This window comes from Leopardus geoffroyi, chromosome E2 (genome assembly GCF_018350155.1).
Source record: "Leopardus geoffroyi isolate Oge1 chromosome E2, O.geoffroyi_Oge1_pat1.0, whole genome shotgun sequence".
Classification (NCBI taxonomy): domain Eukaryota; kingdom Metazoa; phylum Chordata; class Mammalia; order Carnivora; family Felidae; genus Leopardus; species Leopardus geoffroyi.
Window position 1 is genome coordinate 43703414 of NC_059335.1, and position 19477 is coordinate 43722890.

General features: G+C 47.0%; 2 protein-coding genes and 1 non-coding gene across 13 annotated transcripts in view; 2 read left to right on the plus strand and 1 right to left on the minus strand.

The window, feature by feature from the left end:
* Positions 1-12118, plus strand: part of NFATC3 (nuclear factor of activated T cells 3) — a 138844-nt gene extending 126726 nt beyond the window's left edge. For 4 of the 5 annotated variants that reach the window (XM_045443231.1, XM_045443234.1, XM_045443235.1 and 1 more), the window contains one exon: positions 9874-12118. In XM_045443231.1, the coding sequence (XP_045299187.1) occupies positions 9874-9995 (122 nt within the window). In that variant the 3' untranslated portion in view covers positions 9996-12118. The remainder of the gene's footprint in view (positions 1-9873) is intronic. The other variant, XM_045443233.1, reaches the window with a different exon arrangement.
* Positions 9238-9344, plus strand: LOC123579519. The gene has a single exon (XR_006702821.1). It is a non-coding gene; the product is annotated as a U6 spliceosomal RNA (small nuclear RNA).
* A 444-nt stretch (positions 12119-12562) lies between the features above and the next one.
* ESRP2 (epithelial splicing regulatory protein 2) lies at positions 12563-19442 on the minus strand. Of its 7 annotated transcripts, XM_045443238.1 has the most exons (16): positions 19007-19442; positions 18790-18918; positions 17231-17344; positions 17007-17121; positions 16574-16672; positions 16300-16354; positions 16120-16230; positions 15909-16041; positions 15780-15822; positions 15320-15621; positions 14994-15206; positions 14686-14884; positions 14352-14538; positions 13877-14042; positions 13695-13800; positions 12563-13018 (listed from the first exon to the last, which is right to left on the minus strand). In XM_045443238.1, exons 1-15 carry the CDS (start codon positions 19202-19204, stop codon positions 13711-13713), a joined length of 2154 nt encoding a protein of 717 aa, XP_045299194.1. In that variant the 5' UTR covers positions 19205-19442; the 3' UTR covers positions 12563-13018; positions 13695-13710. The 7 variants fall into 7 exon arrangements, with proteins under 7 accessions (XP_045299194.1, XP_045299195.1, XP_045299193.1 ...); XM_045443239.1 differs by having other exon boundaries at positions 12563-13800; positions 16120-16227; XM_045443237.1 differs by having other exon boundaries at positions 12563-13800.
* Positions 19443-19477: the final 35 nt, after the last annotated feature.

Sequence of the window (19477 nt, forward strand, 5' to 3'; positions counted from 1 at the left end):
ACAGAGTGAGCAGAGGAGGGGCAGAGAGAGAGGGAGGCACAGAATCCGAAGCAGGCTCCAAGCTCCGACCTGTCAGCACAGAGCCCGGCATGGGGCTCAAACCCACCAACTGTGAGATCATGACCTGAGCTGAAGTCGGGACGCCCAACCGACTGAGCCACCCAGGCACCCATGAAAAAAAATTTTTTTTTTTAATGTTTTTATTTATTTTTGAGACACAGAGAGTCAGAGCATGAGCAGGGGAGGGGCAGAGAGAGAGGGAAACACAGAATCTGAAACAGGCCCCAGGCTGTGAGCTGTCAGCACAGAGCCCAACGCGGGGCTTGAACTCACGGAGTGTGAGATCATGACCTGAGCTGAAGTCGGACGCTTAACCGACTGAGCCACCCAGGTGCTTCCTGAAAATTTTTTCTAATTGAGAAATAGAATAAAGACTCTGAAAGCCACTGAGAACATATGTGATAGAAATTATAAATATATAAGTTGTAATTCTCAACATGCCATTTGAATTTAAATTTAATGAATTTAGATTTGGAAGGGAACTACCCAGATCTTTATATATGAGATACTAAGCCTCCTGATTAGACAAGGCACCAAAACATTGGCTTCTCCCAGAAACCGAGCCTACCCTGGTCTCACATCACTCTTGTCTCTAGTCATGAGAGGAGTAGAAATAACAACTAAATTCCTGCATCTGTCTAAGGAGAGTTATAACCTGAAGGTTTTTTTTTTTAATTGAAGTATAGTTGACATATAATATTCTGTTACATTTCAGGTGTCTATCACAGTGATTTGCTATTTTTTTTTTGTTACCATTTTATTTTTTTTAATTTATTTTTTATTTATTTTTATTTTTTTTTCAATATATGAAATTTATTGTCAAATTGGTTTCCATACAACACCCAGTTTGCTATTTTTATACATTACAAAATGATGCTTGTGATAAGGCTAGTTGCCACCTGTCACCATAAAAAGTTACTACAATATTATTGACTATATTTCCTCTGCTGTACATTACAACCCCATGACTTGCCTGTTTTATAGCTGGAAGATTAAGTAATTCACCCTAGTTATATCTCAGCTGAACCAAAGATTAAAGTTTGCTCTCTTTCAGAGTTTACCCCATAGCTCTTCCCATGCATGAAGCAATAAGTAAGTTGGTCCTAGTGATCTTGGTAAGAAGCATTTCTGTGGAATGAGGGGATCAATGTATGACTAAGGGGTGAACAGGAAGTAGGAACATAGAAACAGCAGGCAGTGTAGATAACTCCTTTAAGATATTAAGCAATCATAGCACCTGGGGGTGGTTCAGTTGGTTAAGCATCTGACTTCAGCTCAGGTCCTGGTCTCACAGTTTGTGAGTTCAAGTCCTGCATCAGGTGAACACAAGGCGTGCTTCAGTTGGGGCCTGCTTTGGGTGAGTCCTGCTTCTCTCTCCCAGTCTTTTTCTCTGTCCCTCGTGGGATATTCTGTCTCTCTCTCTCTCTGTCTCTCTCTCTCTCCCTCTCCTCCCTCTCCCCGCCCCCCTCCGCTCCTCACTCACTTGTTCCCTCTCTAAACAAACAAAAAAGCTTTCTTTGCCAAGTCCTCCAAAAAAAAAAAAAAGTTAAGCAATGAAAGAAAAAAATAGATATAGAGGGTTACATGGAGTCTAGGGTTTTTATTTGTTTGCTTGCTTGTTTAAGATAGACATACCATACTTCTCAATGTTGAGAAAGATCCAGAAGGGAAGGTAGGTAGATCAGTTGAAGAGCTGGAAGAGTGAAGAAAAATTCATGGAGCATGTCTTGAAGAGGGAAGCATATAGCATCTGTAGCTCAGATGGTGAATGCGCCATGTAGATTTATGGCTTTGGAGCTCAGGTTAGGCCCCTGGAGGTCAGAAATTTGGGTGTCAACAGTATGTATTTAGAAATGGACAGGGGGGGCCTGGGTGGCTCAGTCGGTTGAGTGTCCAGGCTTTGGCCCACATCATGATCTCACTCATGGTCCGGTCCATGAGTTCAAGCCCCACATCGGGCTCTGTGCTGACAGCCTGGACCCTGGAGCCTGCTTCAGGTTCTGTGTCTCCCTCTCTCTCTGCCCCTCCCCCACTCGTGCTCTGTCTCTCTCCTTCAAAAATAAATAAACATTAAAAAAATTTTTTGGGGGGGCGCCTGGGTGGCGCAGTCGGTTAAGCGTCCGACTTCAGCCAGGTCACGATCTCGCGGTCTGTGAGTTCGAGCCCCGCGTCGGGCTCTGGGCTGATGGCTCAGAGCCTGGAGCCTGTTTCCGATTCTGCTGTGTCTCCCTCTCTCTCTGCCCCTCCCCCGTTCATGCTCTGTCTCTCTCTGTCCCAAAAATAAATAAACGTTGAAAAAAAAAAATTAAAAAAAAAAAATTTTTTTAAAGTGGACAAGACTATTCACAGAAAATGTACAATGTGACAAAAAATAGGTATAAGGAAGGAATCTTCTTATAATCTTAAAATTCTTCTGAATCCAACGTCTTAACGCAAAAAAGAAGTGGTTTTTGATTTGGGGGTTTTATTTTTTCACATTTCACTTTTTGCTGATACAGAAGGATACATGCTGATACTTGAATACACTTTTAGGTACCTGTGTAGTGTTTACTCAGCTGGAGATATATTGTTTTTCTTTGAATAATGTTTTGAGTTACAACCTTTTTTAGAGGAAAGGTCTGTATGAAACTGAGTATAGCATCACACACATAAGAAATTTCTTAAAAAAGAAAGGACTCTCAGTAACAAGACTGATACCCCTCTAGTCAGGTTCATTGAAAACAAGTGTCATAATTTTCCTGTACTAGTATTAAAAGCTAGTGTGAAGGGGCGCCTGGGTGGCTAATCGGTTAAGTGTCCAACTCTTGATTTCAGCTCAGGTCATGATCTCACAGTCCATGAGGTTGACCCCCAAGTCAGGCTCTGCACTGGCAGTGCAGAACCTGCTTGGGATTCTCTCCCTCTCTCTCTACCCCTCCCCTGTTCATGTTGTCTCTTTCTCTCTCAAAAACAAATATATAAACTTTTTTTTAAAGCTAGTGTTAAAAGTAAAAGATCTCTTTTGATCTGTATATATATATTCAGGTTGTCCTGTGGTTGGAAATTGTCTAGTATTCAGGGTGAATTTTAAAATGACTTAGTTAAAAACTTGGTGTGATAAAGCTCAAACTGGTTATTTTGGTTCTTAAAATACTTAATTATTCTTTCTGTGTTACTTTATGGTGGTGAGTTTTATTTTTGTTAACAGTATTAGCTAGGTTACTATAATGGAGATTCCAAATACAGTGGCTTTACCACATTGGAAGTTTCTCTTACACTCCAGGTTAATCCAGAGATAAGGATTCCTTTATTTCATTGTTCCTCTATTTCCTTAGGTATTGTCAGAGTAGAGTCACCACTTTGAAGCTAGAGGTAGGGGGAAAGGAAGGGAAGAGGTTATTGAGTCTGCAGTGAGTAAGATACACTTTTATTCACATTTCATTGGAAAAGAACAAATTATATGGCCATACCTACCTATGAAAGGGAATCTGTGAATGTAGTTTGTAGCTAAGTGGCCATGTGACAAGTTAATTCAATTACTTAAGAATGAATTAGGACAGTTAGCAGTCTACTATAGACACTTTCTAAATTTTCAGGAACTTTTTTTTTTTTCTTTTTTTTTGTCTTTAGCTTAAGAAGGTATGTTAATCAAACTTTGATAAATACAGATTAATTCTTCGGGTCATGCCATAAATCAGTGAATTCAGTTATTTAATGTATTTAGTTTAGATGGTATTCTTACAACTCATCAAAAACCTAAGTCTATCTTAGCAAAACTGTTCTAGTATTACTTTATGGTTTATTATTCTATATTTCTCATTCATTTAAAATCATTTCTGGGGCGCCTGGGTGGCGCAGTCGGTTAAGCGTCCGACTTCAGCCAGGTCACGATCTCGCGGTCCGTGAGTTCGAGCCCCGCGTCAGGCTCTGGGCTGATGGCTCAGAGCCTGGAGCCTGTTTCCAATTCTGTGTCTCCCTCTCTCTCTGCCCCTCCCCCCGTTCATGCTCTGTCTCTCTCTGTCCCAAAAATAAATAAACGTTGAAAAAAAAATTTTTTTTTTAATCAATTCTATTTATTTCCAAATTTCTCATTTTTTCATTTCAAGTAAAATTCAGAAAATGATTGCAATCTTCATTTTGTAAAAAATAACTTCTCCAGGGGCACCCGGGTGGCTCAGTCCATTAGGTGTTTGACTTTGGTTCAGGTCATGATCTCAAAGTTTGTGGGTTCAAGCCCCGTGTCGGGCTCTGTGCTGACAGCTCAGAGCCTGGAGCCTTTTTTGGATTCTGTGTCTCACTCCCCCTGCCCCTCCCCTGCTCATGCACTATCCCTCTCTCTCTCAAAAATAAATAAAACATAAAAAAAAAAAAAAATTAAAAACTAAAAAAAACCCAAAAAACTTCTCCAGGGGTGCCTGGGTGGCTCAGTTGTTAAAACATCCCAACTCTTGATTTCGGCTCAGGTCATGGTCTCATGGTGTATGAATTCAAGCCTGCATTGGGCTACACACTGGCAGTGCAGATCCAGCTCCCCAGTCTGTCTGTCTGTCTGTCTGTCTCTCTCTCTCTCTCTAAATACATAAATAAATAAGCTTAAAACAATAATGTCTCCATAAAATTGTTCACCAGACAATACTTTTAACTTGGGGTACAGGGAAGGGAAGAAAAGGTGAATTTGCCAAACTTGGATGAATGTTCATTGCAGTTTCAAGATGAAATAACACATAAATGGAGTCTAATTATACCCAGAAATACTTTAGAAAAATGCTCCAAGATGTTCAGTTGCTTGTTAGAAAGGCCCTTTGGGCTTTTGCATATATGACTGTGTATCTGCCTACTCCAGAAGCAGTGTCTTGGGTTACCCTGCCCCTTTCCCCCGGGTGGTGAGATTTCATACCATACCGTGCTTGTCAGCTCTAGCTCTGAAACCTTAAGCTCTAAATAAGAGGCCTTTTGTTACTCAGACACCATATTCTTTTGTGGAGAAATAGCATTCCAATGGACTGGTAATTTGGATAGCAATTTTTGTATACAAAAATTGTTCTTACAGCAAATATTGCTGATGGTTCTGACTGCTTCTGTTGTGGTGGCACAGACAATCCAGGTGTTGGGTTAGTGGGAGTTGATGGCACCTGTCACAAGTGGGCCAAATGCTGTGACCCATATAACCTGTTCACATGGGCGTTGAGGGTTGTTGACTCTTGTTCTATGTTTTTAATTCACTTTACTCTTTAAAGGAGAGAAATGATAAAATTGTATAGTAGGGGTATACAACTCTTTCTGCTCTTAAATTGGGAAAAAAAAAAGCCATCTCACATACTTTCTAGACTAGGGTTTAAATAAATGAATAAATTCATGCATATATATATATTAAAAGAAAGTGGAAAATGAAGTTGTAAGCCTTAGTATTTTTGAGAAATTACTTAATGTCAAATCACTTAAGTTGTTCACTTGAAACTAATGCAACATGTCATCTATACTCAGGAAGCCCCGCAGCACGCTCTGTGCTGACAGCTCGGAGCCTGGAGCCTGCTTCGGATTCTGTGTCTCCCTCTCTCTTTGCCCCTCCCCCACTCACATTCTGTCTCTCTCTCAAAAATAAATATTAAAAAAATGTTTTTAAAAAGTAACTTAAATATTGTTTTGTAAATATTGCCGATAATTTACATGTAAATTACACCATAAGTTTGTTTACCAGTAATAATTTTAACTTGCTTAAGTTGACACTCAAATTTTGATCACAATGGAAAGATATTTCAGGAATCTAGAGGTAGCCCAAAGCTCCCAGCCTTAGGGAGAAGTGAAAAGCAAAGAAGAGCAGTGGACTCTGTATACCGCACTGCGCTCGAGTCATTGCTAAAGGATGGCAAAAGGACTGCTTTGTTGTAATTCTGACTCCTTGTCCTAAAATTCATATTCACTATTCACCTGTAGCAATTATTTGAGCATAATTCTTGTTGTTGTTTTTCCAAGTCCCCAAATTATATTAAAAGATTAACTTGGCAAGTTAATTTTACTCAGCACTCAGAATGTACCAAGCTCTAAGGGTTTGGTGGAGAACAAGATAGATAATGTCCCTGCCCTACTGGAACTTAAATCTACTGACTAATTATTATGTATTAATATTATGTGTTAAAGTATGTTTGAGTATAGTCAGCTTGAGTGCTTTTTTGTGCAAAATCTTCTTAGCTTTATTATAGTCTTAAATCCCAGTCAAGGAACCTTCCAGATTGCTTCAGCTGTGTGAGATTAGGCACAACAGGCAAAAGAACAACAGAACTTTGATAAAGTGGAGCAGAAATAACATAGCTTTGATCAGGCTTTTGCTATAAACAGCATCACCTAGCTACCTTAAAAAATGATGTGTTTATCATCAAAGTGTACTTGGTAAGTGGGTGGATAATGCTGGATATATACCCTCATCCTCAAAATGTAAGCACTGACTTTCTCATAAAGACACAGGAAAAGAATACATTGTATTGGTGGGGGGGGGGGTGTCTTTTTATTTTTTTTAATGTTTATTTTTGAGAGAGAGAGAGTGTGCACACAAGCAGGAGAGGGACAGAGAAAGGAAGACAGAATTCGAAGCAGGCTCCAGGATCTGAGCTGTCAGCACAGGGCCTGACGCAGGGCTCAAACCTATGGACTGAGATTGTGACCTGAACCAAAGTTGGATGTTCAACTGACAGAGCTACCCAGGCGTCCTGGTTTTTGATGATGATAAAGCACCATTTGTAATCACCTTGTAGTTTTAAAACTTGAACAGTGAAATAATTTAACAATGTTACATGGCAGCTTGGAACATCTCTGAAGTCACCATCCTTGGAAGGGATAAGTGTTGGGAAAAGATGACTGACAGCTGGTACTTGCTTCTATATTTGGCTTGTTGCCACAGCTGGGAGACCTGTCTAAAATAGACACAGAGAGACTGTCAAAATCAAAATCAGATGTCATGTGTTAGTTTTAATAACATTCTCTGGTCCCCTTCCTATCCTATCACCTAGTGAACTTTCAGTATACTAGTTCCCAGTAGTCTCCAAGTAATTGTATTGAATTAGGATCCATTTATTCAGTCATCTGAAATTGATGTTTCCTCATTAGTAAGGTCCTTGCCCTTCAGGAGCTCACAGGCTATTGGAGAGACAGATAATGATGACCCCTACTGATAATCTAATGTGATGTATTATGTTAGAGGTTATGCATGGAGATCATGGGCCATCCTTGGGCTCCCTCTCAGCATGAGACTAGCCCATTGACTTAAACACGGAATCCACACTGAAAACACTGTTCCTTGCTCGTTATGTGGCTTGGAATAACAGGTGCCAACGGCTGCCTTGTCTATTTATGTCCCCTTTATATTCTCTCTTTCCTGACTCCCTCTCCTCTCTGTTAACACACTCATTCTCCCTCCCCTGGCATCAACACATGTGTCTGGATCTTTTGCATCTTCTTTGTCTAAATGATTCCCCCCTCCCCCCCCCCCCACCAGTTTCTCTACTCTTGGCCTCCAAGAAGTGATAGGTTTTTGGAAATTGATCCCACTATTTACTGAGCAAATTAGGTGAACTGTCAAAGCCTCAGTTAACTGATCTGTAAAGTGGGGTAATAGTTATCTTAAAATGTTGTGAAGATTGAAATAAGATACAAAATTTCTGTTGTAAACTCTCATAGATGCTCAATAAATATGAAGTGAATGTTCCCTTCTGATAGCCATGAGTATATGAATTTGAAAAAAAATTTTTTAAATTACCTAAACTGTAAAAAGATTGGATGTTAATACTTGAAAGGGGCGCCTGGGTGGCTCAGTGGTTGAGCATTGTGCTCTTAATTTGGGCCGAGGTCACTGTCCCAGGGTCATGGGATCAAACCTTGCATTGGGCTCCTGCTCATGCTGTCTCTCTCAATTCTCTCTCTTTAAAAGAAAAAAAAAAAAGCTGTTAATACTTGAAGTTTTTTTAAGTGACTATTAGTGTCTCCTTGGCTCTATGATCACATCACATTCTAAGTATAGAACTTTTTTTGTCTTGGCCTATTTTTGTTTATAACAGCTGAATTGAGATATAATTTATTGCTATAAAATTCACCCTTGAGAATATACCATTCAGTGGTTTTAGTATATTCACAGAGTTCTGCAATATCACCACTATCTCATTTTAGAAAATTTTTATTACTCCAAAAAGAAATCCCATACCTGTTAGCGGTCATCCCCCATTTCTTCCTCACCATAACTCCTCTGTCAACCACCTATTTTCTGTCTGTGTGGTTAGTCAGTCCTGGCTGTTTTATACAAATGGAATCAGACAATATATGATCTTTTGTGTCTGATTTCTTTCACTTAGCATAGTTCTTTCAAAGTTCAGCAGATTTTTTTTTTGATTTTTTTTAATGTTTATTTATTTTTGAGACAGAGAGAGACAGAGCATGAATGGGGGAGGGGCAGAGAGGGAGACACAGAGTCGGAAGCAGGCTCCAGGCTCTGAGCCATCAGCCCGGAGCCCGATGCGGGGCTCGAACTCACAGACCACGAGATCGTGACCTGAGCTGAAGTTGGACGCCCAACCGACTGAGCCACCCAGGCACCCCTTCATTTCTTTTTAAAGCTGAATAATATTTCCCTCTATGGATAGCCCATAATTTGCTTATCCATTCATCACTTGGTAGGTATTCGGGTTGTTTCTACTTCAGGGCTATTATGAAAATGCTGCTATGAATTTGTATTCAGGTACAAAGTTTTTTTGTTTTTTTGTTTTTAATGTGTATCTTGAGAGAGTGTGCAGGCATACAAGTGAGGGAGAGGGGGAGGGAAAGTGAGAATCCCAAGCAGGCTCCACACTCAGCTCAGTGTGGAGCCTGATATGAGGCTCAATCCCACAACTATGAGATGATAACCTGAGCTGAAATCAAGAGTCAGATGCTCAACCAGCTGAACCACCCAGGCGTAAGTTTTTATGTGGACGTATGTTTTCAGTTCTTTTGAATATAGGCTTAGGAGTATAATCTTCAGTTGACAAAGCAAAGAATTTTCATTTCAAAGCAAAGAATTCTCATGATGAGAGAACTGAAGGTTCTTACTGAGGGTGACTTTGGGGTTTTCTTTCCATACTCGTTTCTTAAGATTGGAGTTTTTTGTATTAGACCTCACAGAGCACTATGCTTCTAGGAATGCTTGGCTTGTCACAGAAACCAACAAAAAGCAAGGTGCTCGCTTCAGCAGTGCATATACCAAAATTGGAATGATACGTAGAAGATTAGCAAGGCCTCTGCGCAAGGATGACATGCAAATTCACAAAGTGGTCCATGTTAAAAAAAAAGAAAAAGCAAGGTCTTTTCTGAAAGGATGAGAAACAATAAAAAAGGCCCATATAGTAAAGAATGGTTTATTAGCATAACAAAATAACTCCCAAATCTCTTATTCTCACCAAAGTATTTATTTTCATTCACTTTTCATACAGGGTACACTGCAGGAATCAGAAAGGAAAACCCTCCTGTAGAGATGTAAATTAAGGAAAAGTTAGGTGAATGTTAACACATTTCAGCTATATCCTATCCTTTGCTCTAGAGCATAAGCTTTTAGAGGGAGGGTAAAAATGTTTCCTATTCTCTGAGCCATCTCCCTTCCCAACCCAAACTGAACTGAAAGGGAAAGAGGTATCTGGAACAGCTTCTGGAAGGAGGTCTTCATTCCATCCAGGAGCAGGCTTTAAAGCACTGCATTTACCTTTATAGAAAACCATGGAGAGGGAAAAAATGTCTTTGAAGTGGAACTTGCCATTAAGCATCATATGGTCGGTCACACAGAGGTCACTAATCACTCTCCCTTTTCTTGTTTTTCAGTGAACGAGATAATTGGGAGAGACATGTCCCAGATTTCTGTTTCCCAAGGAACAGGGGTGAGCAGGCAGGCTCCCCTCCCTGGTCCCGATTCCCTGGATTTGGGAAGATCCGATGGGCTCTGACAGTGCTCCCTGCAGCCATGTGTCTACCACCATGTACTTCTCAGCATGTTTCTCTCCTTGGACCGTGGGTTTCCAACTCTGTGGCCTTCAGGACTGGCGCCAGGAGTTGGGATCACTATATGTGGGGAAATCAGCATTCCTCCACCTCAGGCCTTGGGTAGATTGTGAAAGAACAAGAGCAGCATAGACTGAGCTTTGGGGAAATGAGCTTTGCTTTTTATATTTAAATAGGATACTTTTATATGATGGGTGCTTTTGAGTGTGAATGCAGCAGGCTCTCGCATTTCAGAGGTGCTGCTTTTGCAAGTGACCTGGTTGCTTAGCTATGGTTGGTGATTTGTACTCCTTTATGGTCATTTGAAGGACTCTTTAGCTTTGATGATTATTTTTAAAGTAGGAACTTTTGATAAAACCTTCCAGAGGCAAACATAATAGAAAAAAAAAAAAAATTCTCCCAAGCCCACACCTATGCCTCAGAAACAGCATGTCCTAAAGCCTTTCATAGATTTATAGGAAATAAAGCCAAATGTAGCTCATACCTCTTTATAAAAGTAAACTGTTAAAGTAAGAGGAGACCATTCCAATCATTGAAGTGTTGGAATATTAAACGACATTCCAGAGCATAGCCTTTTGTAACTTTCTAGGTGATCTTTCTGCAATCTCTCCGTACTGACTCCATGTTGAAATTGCTTTTTTGCCTCAGGCCTTGGATAAGATAGCTACGCGTAAGGTGACTTTGAAAGGTGGGTTGTTTTAGCTTCGTAGCTTTAATATCTTGCCATCCTGCAAACAAGTAGGCTGTGGACTGCTTTTCCCTTTTGTGCCCTCTGGTCTCAGACCTTTTCCACATGGGAGTATCCTCATTTGGCTGCTCTGTAACCTTTGAAGCCACAGTCTCATGATGGTTTAGGCAAATTTGCTGGTTCTAACTAATTTCTAGAGGCCATGCTGTGTCAGAAGCTAAGCACAAATGAGCTATGCTTTAGAACAGTAGAGAAAATGCAGGACTCCAGATGGGAAGCTTTTAAGATTCACAGTGGCATGGAAAGCTTATCCCTCATTCTGTTTACAGTCTCGTGTCCCGTCTACGTGGCCTAAAACCAGCCTTTTCCCCCAAAGGCTTTGGGGCAAACCCAAACATGCAGTAGCATTACAGACCTGACCCTCCACACCAAAGATACCCTGGTGCTGCTGCTGGTGAGGCTGGTGCCCAAGGCCGGGGCCAGCAAGAAACTCCAGCCTGCTGTCTACCAAAGGAGGTGCCCGAGTTGGGTGCTTTTTCCAAACCCCCCTTTATCCCTCCCTTTAATGGGATTAGGTACCTGTTCTAAGGCCGGGCCCATTTCAAAGCCCCTGAAGCTTGCAGTATGTTTTCAAACGAAATCATGTAATTTCATTTATTTAGGAAGCAAATTTTTTGAGTGCCTATTATGTGTGACAGTGTGCTGAGCTGGTCAAAGGGCTTGATGTTGTTACTCCTGGGGATTAGGAGTTCTGGATGCCAGGACTCTCTATTGAAGCCAAGTGGGGCCTAGGCAGCAGGAGCCAGTTCGTTGCCCACCACCTCTAGTCAGCTGGGTAGGAGCTGTTGACCTCCTACAGGATGAAGTATGGGTTGTTGTTTTTTTTTTTCTTTTTCTTTAAACCATGATGATTTATATTTTTTCCTTAAAACTAGTTAGAGAAAAATGTCTGTCCTTTAGCAAATCACTCTGGTCCCTCCTGGAGCTGGGTGTTTTTAGATTTTCTTTTTAAAGTAAGTTTTATGTCAGAGTGTGGATAGTGAGATTTGCTTCAGGGCCTGTAGTTGGAAGCCCACAGCTTCCTTTGGTTTGGAGGGGTTGTGGGAGGCGGCCCCTGACTCGAAGTTTCAGACAGCTGGTCAGACTTGCCTCCGCCCTCTTGCCCCTGGGGTAGCTGCCTCACAGGAGGTTCTTGTAAGAGTTCCCCTTACAAGACCCTTTGGGGGTTGCTCTGCTGCCCTCAAGAATAAAAGCCTCTATGATCCAGAGTTGCTATGCACCAAATTTTGATGCCTTTTAAATACCTTGATGCCTGTAGCACTAGAAATGCTTTCCTATTTAAAATAAAAGTTAAATTTTAAAATAGAGCTTTATATACTATATGAGCAGTCTTGTATCATTTTGTAAAATCTTTGGCTTACGAGTCAATATTTTTTGGCTTTGGAGGTAAAGACTTTAATCCTTTGTGCAACATAAGTGGTGTTAAAGCACACATCCACTGAACTATGCAAGCTGACTTCAGTAGCAACGTTTAGCAACTGGGCATGTCCTAGCACCCACTCCTACCCCTTCCAGCCTGTGCTAGATCTTGAATTGAGGCATGGGTTAAGCAGTCTTCTGCTTACTAGAGATACACACAGAAACATGGCTGAAAACAGCTTGAAAGGGAACAGAGGTCTTGTCTTCAGGTGCACATGTGGTGTTACTGTCTGAAGGGCAACCTACCCTGCCCAGGGCTAACCACAATCACTAGAGCTCTGCTGGGTCTGCCTATGAAGCCCTGTTTTTAATACTCTGAACAGATGGTCATCTTTAAGGCTCAGGTGAGCTAAAGTTTGAAACCTTATATTTTATAAAATGGGCAATGTTCAGTTAAGGAACTGGATCTCAGTTGTGTTTACAGCACTTGGGATTGTTTTCTTACATATTTTGTATTTTAAAATCTTTTGTAGGAGTATAGTGCTCCTTACACAAATAACAGAGAAGAGCCAGCAATTCAGGTTCCTCAGTTACAGTGCTAAAATAATAAATGGTGATCGGTCAACGGTGTCCTTGAAATCTGCCTGAGTTTTCCTCTGCCCGGGGCAGGTGTGGAGCCCCTCACTCTGGGGTCCAAAGCTAAGGAGACTTTGGCTTTTAAAAAGTCCACTTGGTTAGAACCTTTGTTTATTTTACGGAGGAGTGAGTAGAGTTCCAAATTCCTTCCGAAGCTTCAGTTCTGTACCCTCTAATGGGTGCAAAGGACATTCCACGGTGTCTGCTGAGTTCAGGACAACTGGCCTGCCCAAGGTGTGCATGAAAAGTAGGCAGAAAGTCCCCTTTAAAATTTGAGCCTGAGTTTTTGTGAGGGCCTCCTGCCCCCTAGTGTCCTCTGGGGATATTGCAGTATAGTCCATCAAAACAGCTTGTGATTTTGCCACAAAGCTTGTGCCAAGCTGGAGGTCCCTTAGATGGGACCACCTGGCACAATGTGGCCATTGAGGTCCAAGTATCGTGGGAGCTGGGGCCAGCACTCTCTGCCTCCCTGCCCCCTACTAGGAGGGATAGGGGAAGGTAGAACATTGGGATCTTTACTCAGAAGTTCCCAGGAGTCATACGTTGAAGGCACCAGGGCTTACATTTTTAAAAAGGAAACAAGCCTGCTGTGGACATCAGCCCCACAGAATCTGAGGGTATGGGCCATGGCCAAAGCTGACCAAAGGCTCTCGGTGCTACTCAGGAGGCCCAGATCAGGCCGTTGGGAGCAGGGTAACAATTCCACCCCCAGTCCTACATGCAGGGTCCAGCCATCATCTTTGGGGTGAACAGGCAGGGCAATAAGTGGGAGGTGGAGCTAGGGCTTGAGCTCCTCTAGGTGCTTTCTGAGAGCTTTGACAAGCCAGAAAGAAGCCACCTGGTTGAGGGTGCTGGTTTTCTGGATGCAAGAGAGTCATGTTAGACATCAGCCAGCTCTTACCTCCTGGCTCCCTCACCTACAAACACACCCACTCTTTGGGGGCCTGTAGCACAGTGCGAGGCGGGTCACCAACAGGCATCAAACTGGTGTAGTCATCAGGGGCTAACTGCAGAAGGGAAAGAGATTTAGGGGAGGAAGCTCCAGCCTCAATCAGGTTCCCAAGCCCTCCAGCCACACCTCACCTGATAGGCCTGGAAGATGCTGAGCAGATCCTTCATACCAGTGGTATATGGGACACCCTGCATACGGACCAGGGCTCCTGGCTGGGACAACACTGAGGTGGAAGCAGAGGCCAGGGCAGCAGGGGGCGTGGTGAGGTAGCCCACAGTGGTGGGGGAAACTGGGGGGCTAGGATGGGAGAGGCAGGAATTTAGGAAAGCAGTCCCGTTTATGGCCTAGACCAAGACCTGCCTCCCTCTTCCTTTGCCTGTGCCTTGTTTAGTTCAGTTCTTCCTGCCTAAAACCTCTGCCTCTACAGAGTCATCTCCATTCTGATTTGTAGATGGCATCAGCCAGGCCACATCTGTCACTCCCGTGTCCATCTTAGTATAAGTCTGAGCTCTAACAGACCTTGGATTATCTGGTGCAGGAAGGGGATCATGACCCTCCCCCAAACCAGGATGGGGACAAGACTGGAGTTTTCTTAGCAGCAGATACCTGGGGTAGTAAGCTGTGTAGTTCATGTACAGTTGAGTGGCTGGCCCTGGGTAGTAGGCAACAGGGGTGGGGGCAGCAGGCACCCTAGCAGCCGGGAGCAGTGCTGAAGAGGGATATAGAGCTGCCGTCTCAGTAGGAATGAGTGTTGGGGTGGCCTGGAAGGTGGCGTAGGTGGGTGGTGAGAGGCCTGGAGGCAGAAGTAGAGAGTGCATCTGCAGGGAGCCCAGCACTGCCCTGGATGAGGCAGTCAGAAAGGAGTCCCCACTGTAGAAAGTGAGAGTTACAACAGCTTGGCCCCCACATGCCTCCTTTCCCCAGCCCCTGAGACACTCACAGGGCAGCTTGCAGGGTGGAGGGGACAAGCCACTACGGCCCAAGGTGCCTCCCATCAGCACACGGCTCATCTCCTCTGTGGAGCAGGGGACCACTTCCACGTAGCGTTCCTTCATCACTTTCTTATGGCAACGCTGAGCAGCAGCTAAAGCCCGCTCTGCTGATGTCATCTGGATGAAAGCATCACCTGACGGCCGGCCCTGTACACATGGTGGTCTTGTAAGCAATCTGTCGTATGCAAGAATGCCTTACTCCCAACCACACACCCCTTCCTAGTTACGTGTGTCTCCCCACTGGCAGCAGCCTCACCTGCTGATTGAGCACCATGTGCACACCGTGGGGCCGGATGTCAGCAGCTGCCTCCCCCAGAAAGCTAAGGATGTCTTCAATGGTGGCTGTGTAGGGCAGGCCTCGAAGGCGTACACAATCTCTCCCAGTCCCAGCTGCCAGTGGAAAGGGGATGGGCAGCAGTGGAGCAGTGAGTGTAGGAAGGAGTGGGCTGGATGCATAGCGGTTGAGGACCTGGTAAGGAAGGCAGCAACAGGCTGGTCACGCCGAGTAGGGCCGGTGCACAGGGGACGGAAGGGGCACCCTGGAGAATCACACAGAGGGTAGGGAAAGCCCTGGGTGCTCACCTGCTGCACCTCGGCCGCAGTGCTCCGGAAGAGTTCAATGTATCGCTTACCCAGTATGCCCTTGTGCCTGCGCAGCGCAGCCTGTGCCAGCTCCTCACAGGCAAAGAGGGCAAAGGCATCACCAGTGGGCCGGCCGTCAGGGTGGCGCACAAAGAGCAGCCCATCAGCACCCCCAGTCACCGGGCACTCTGGCCCCAGAAAGCCTAGCACATCTGCCGGCCCAGCTGAGAAGGGCAGTCCCCGTAGCCGCAGAATCACTTGGTCTTCCCGTGACAGGAAACGAGCCACCTCTAGTGATGTGCCTTGGTGGGAGGCATGGGAGTCACCTACTGACTTCATTTGTGCCCTTCCAAATACCCACCTACACCTCGCACAGGGGAGCAGAAAGGCAGGGGGTGGTGGGCAAGTGGGACATGGATCAAGAACCAAGGGAACTAGGTGCTGTTGGGAGCACACTCACCCCCTGCAATCTTGACAAACTCTTCTCCTGTTGCTTTATATACCTGTGGGTACAGTGGGGGCAGCCCATGGGTCTCCAGCCTGGCTGGCCTCAGCTCTGTCTTTCTTCACTCCCAGCCCAAAGCCCCACCTCAATATAGCGGACACCCATGTGGTGCTTGTGTCTCTGCAGCGCTAGGTCCCGCTGCTCGCTGTCCACAAACCGGATGAGGGCCTCGCCATTTCTGCGGCCCTGGGCGTTGAGGCAGAGTGCTACACCACCCCTGCGGAGCCAGTGCTGGGTTAGTGCTTCCTGGGCGGGCCTGCCCTCCTGAGCCACCCATCCTGCCTGCTGTACCCACCTGGCAATGTTGAGTCCTTTGAAGAATCGAGCCACGTCCTGGTCTGATGACTGCCAGGGCAGCCCACGGGCCCGAACTACAGTCTCACTGTCCACCACATCGGCCTTGCTGCTGTGGGGGCAGGGCACAGAATCAGAGCTGTCCAGCTATTGTTACCCCCACCCCTGCCCCCACACTCACCAAGGACCTGTCTCATATTTCTGCTTTACCACCTCTGCCTTCGAAAACAATTGACCTGAGAGGAGATGGCATGGGGGTCAGCAGGGTCTGGTGGAGGGGGTCTCCCCACCAAGCTCTGCAAAAAGAGGACAGTTGAGGGGGATGAGGTGACAAAGGAGCATCTACCTGTGGTCTCAAAGAAAGTAACAAGTGGGGAGGGGGACTTTGAGAAAGTTAAGAGGTAGACATTCACCCAGTCCTGAGAGCAGGTGACAGGTGGCGAGGGGAACCTTACCACTGGGCCCTTCGAGCAGGTGGAGGATGACAGCTACCATTGTCTTCACTTCCCAGACCCCAAAGTCATCCTCTGTGGCATCTGTCTCCAGCCCCAGGTCTATGAACAGGGAAGTAACAGTGAGGGAATCCCAGCATGAGCACCAATCTTGGTCCCACCTAGGTCCAAGTCCCCTACATGGACAAATGCAGAGTCCCGGCAAACATTTGTTTGGATCCAGGTAATATATGCCCTTACCAGTCCCCATCCCAGACATATGCAAACATATGTCCATATTTCAAGTGCACCCCAGCACAGACACAGAGGCATGTGCCCTCAAGGACTCAGCAGATAATGTAAACTTGCATGTGTTCACATAACCCTCTAGGATGCACATACTCAAAAACTGCCTGCAGCTTCCCCTCCACCCTAACCCTGCTGGGGTCACAGATACCCTGTGCCATGGTGGCCACGGTGAGCTCCCTGGCAGGGCAGGCACTTGGGTGCTGCACATGGAATTCTCTGCGGAGGTCGTAGAAGGAGAAGAAGGTGTCGGGGAGCACCAGGTTCTAGGGGCACATGGGAGTGGGCATGAATGGAGGGAACTGAGCTGCCCTGCCCACCCCCACGATGGGGGTCCTGGGAACCCTACCCCCTGTTGTGCCCTCAGTGGCATACCTTCCTGGAGGCCTCAGGGTGCAGGACCTGTCGCAGCAGCTGCTGCCCATCAGTGCATAGCATGTAGGGGCCCCCGCCCAGCAGAGCCACATCCCCGCTCACCAGCTGTGAGAACTGGGGATAGGGAGTGGGGAGAGAGACAGACAGACTCACAGCTGGGTGGGCAGGAGGAGGGAGGGCACAGGCTGCAAAGCTGGTTCAGCTAGATGTTCAGCCCTACCCTGCCTGGGGAGGAGTTGGCCACACCTGTTGGGTCTGGCTCTGTGTCCCTTTTCTCCCCCAGTCCACGGTCACTTCTTCCAGGCCAAATGGGGGTAGTCACATATCACCCAAGCCCCCATCACACACACTCCAAGAGTCTGGAGTGGTGCCAGAGCAAACACCTGGTGGAGTGGGATAAGCAGGTGGGAAGGGGCGTGGCAAAGCAGGTTAAACCTGTCCCTGACCAGGCACCACCCTCAGACAGGTGGGGGAGGCCCAATCCTGCCTGAGGCCCAGCTGGCTCACGGTCAATGGCAGCCCCGCCTCTTAAGTCTGACCAACCAAGAAGCAGAGAAAATCCAAGGACAGAGCCCCATACCTGGACGCCAGGGGCAGCATGAGCTTTGACCCACACCCTATCGACCGGCTGGCACGGGCTTGTTTACTCATGGGGGGGGGGGACTCCTCGCCCACTCTCCAGCAGCCTTACTACCTCTGGAGAACAGGTATAAGCACTAAGCGGGGGCCCAGAGCAAACCAACCCAGTTCTCCTTCAGCACACTCCCCAAGTAGGGGCTAGCCTGGGAGCCCTTCAGGAGCAGGCTCAGGTTCAACATCTTTGTACCTAAATCAAGAACCACCGGAGGAGTTGTTGAGAAATGAAAGTATTTGTGCGTGTAAAGCACTTAAACTCATTACACTTAAGAGTCAGGCACAGGGTAAGTACAGTAGTGAAAAGAAAACAGCAATGGGAACCGCCTCCCACTCCAGCCAGGGCTGGGAGGCACCCCGGGTCTTTGCACTCAGGAGTCAGGTAGCCTCCAGGCGGGGTCCGGACAGCGCCCACGCCTGGCCAGCCGGCCGGGACAGGCCTAGACGAGCAGCTTACACCTGGCGGCGTCTGCCTCTGAGGCAGACCCCGCCCTACGCCCCCGCTCCTGCGTCTCCTAGGAGGGTGGGTGGGCCGAGGACGCAGGCGGCAGGGACCGTGACCTATGGCCAAGACCAGGTCCCTCGGCCCTTTTGGCTTCCGACTGCTTTTCTGGGAGACCTGGCCAGGCAGGTCCCCAGAGGCGTCTCAGCCTCACAGCCACGCCGGCCGGGACCCTAGCAGGGGTCTCGTAGCCTCCATCCCGCGGCTCAGTAGGAGTGGATCCCTGGAAAGGCTGAAAAGTAAGGTGCCCCCAGGAATGGCCGGCACACGCGGGAATCTCTGAAATTTTTAAACAACAGGAACTCGTCCTACCGCCCAGGCCAGTTGGTCGCAGCATGCCAGGCCCTGCCGCCTGCCTCCTCTCCCGCCAAGAAATGTCCCGCGGCCCGGCCATGTCTCCACTCACCCGGGCCCCAGCACTCACCTGCTGCAGCACCTTGTCCAGCGGTTCGGCCCGCGCCAAGCTGTCGGCGCTCAGGCCGCTCGCCTCGCGGCACTGCGGACTCAGTGCGGCCGCCTCAGCGCGAACCAATGACTTGTGCAACGTCCCCACCTACGAGCGGCGGGGGTAACCGATCATCCACTGTTCGCCTCAGATCCTGAAACAACCTGGACACCCTGCTGCCCCCTTTTCATCGTACCTGACGGCTCCTCGGCTCCACCACTTGCCAGACTAGGAGGATTAAGTCGGTCTCGTCGGAGCCCAGGTCCGGCCCCATCGCACCGGCCGTGGCTCCGAACAGTACCACTAGGGGTCCAGGTCCTGGGCGGGGGTCGGTGGCGGAGTCTGAGGCGGGGTTCGAGCCCGGGGGCGGTGGCTGGGGAGGCGGCGGAGTCATGGCCGCAGAGGAAGGGGGAGCTCGGCCAGACACACGCGGACCGACGAGGTGCACGCACGCACCGGCCGACGGCAGACACGAATCAGTTTGGGCGGGACACCGTGTGTCGGGGGCGGCACCTGCAGCCCGGCTGGCGCAGTGGGCGCTGCTGAGACCCGCCCGCGGCTCCCCGAGGGGCGGGGCGGCTACTGGCCCCCGCCCTCTCTGGGCGAGTTACCTGTCCTCCCCGCTGGCCACGTGACCGAGGGCGTCTTGGGGAACTGAGGGAGAAGG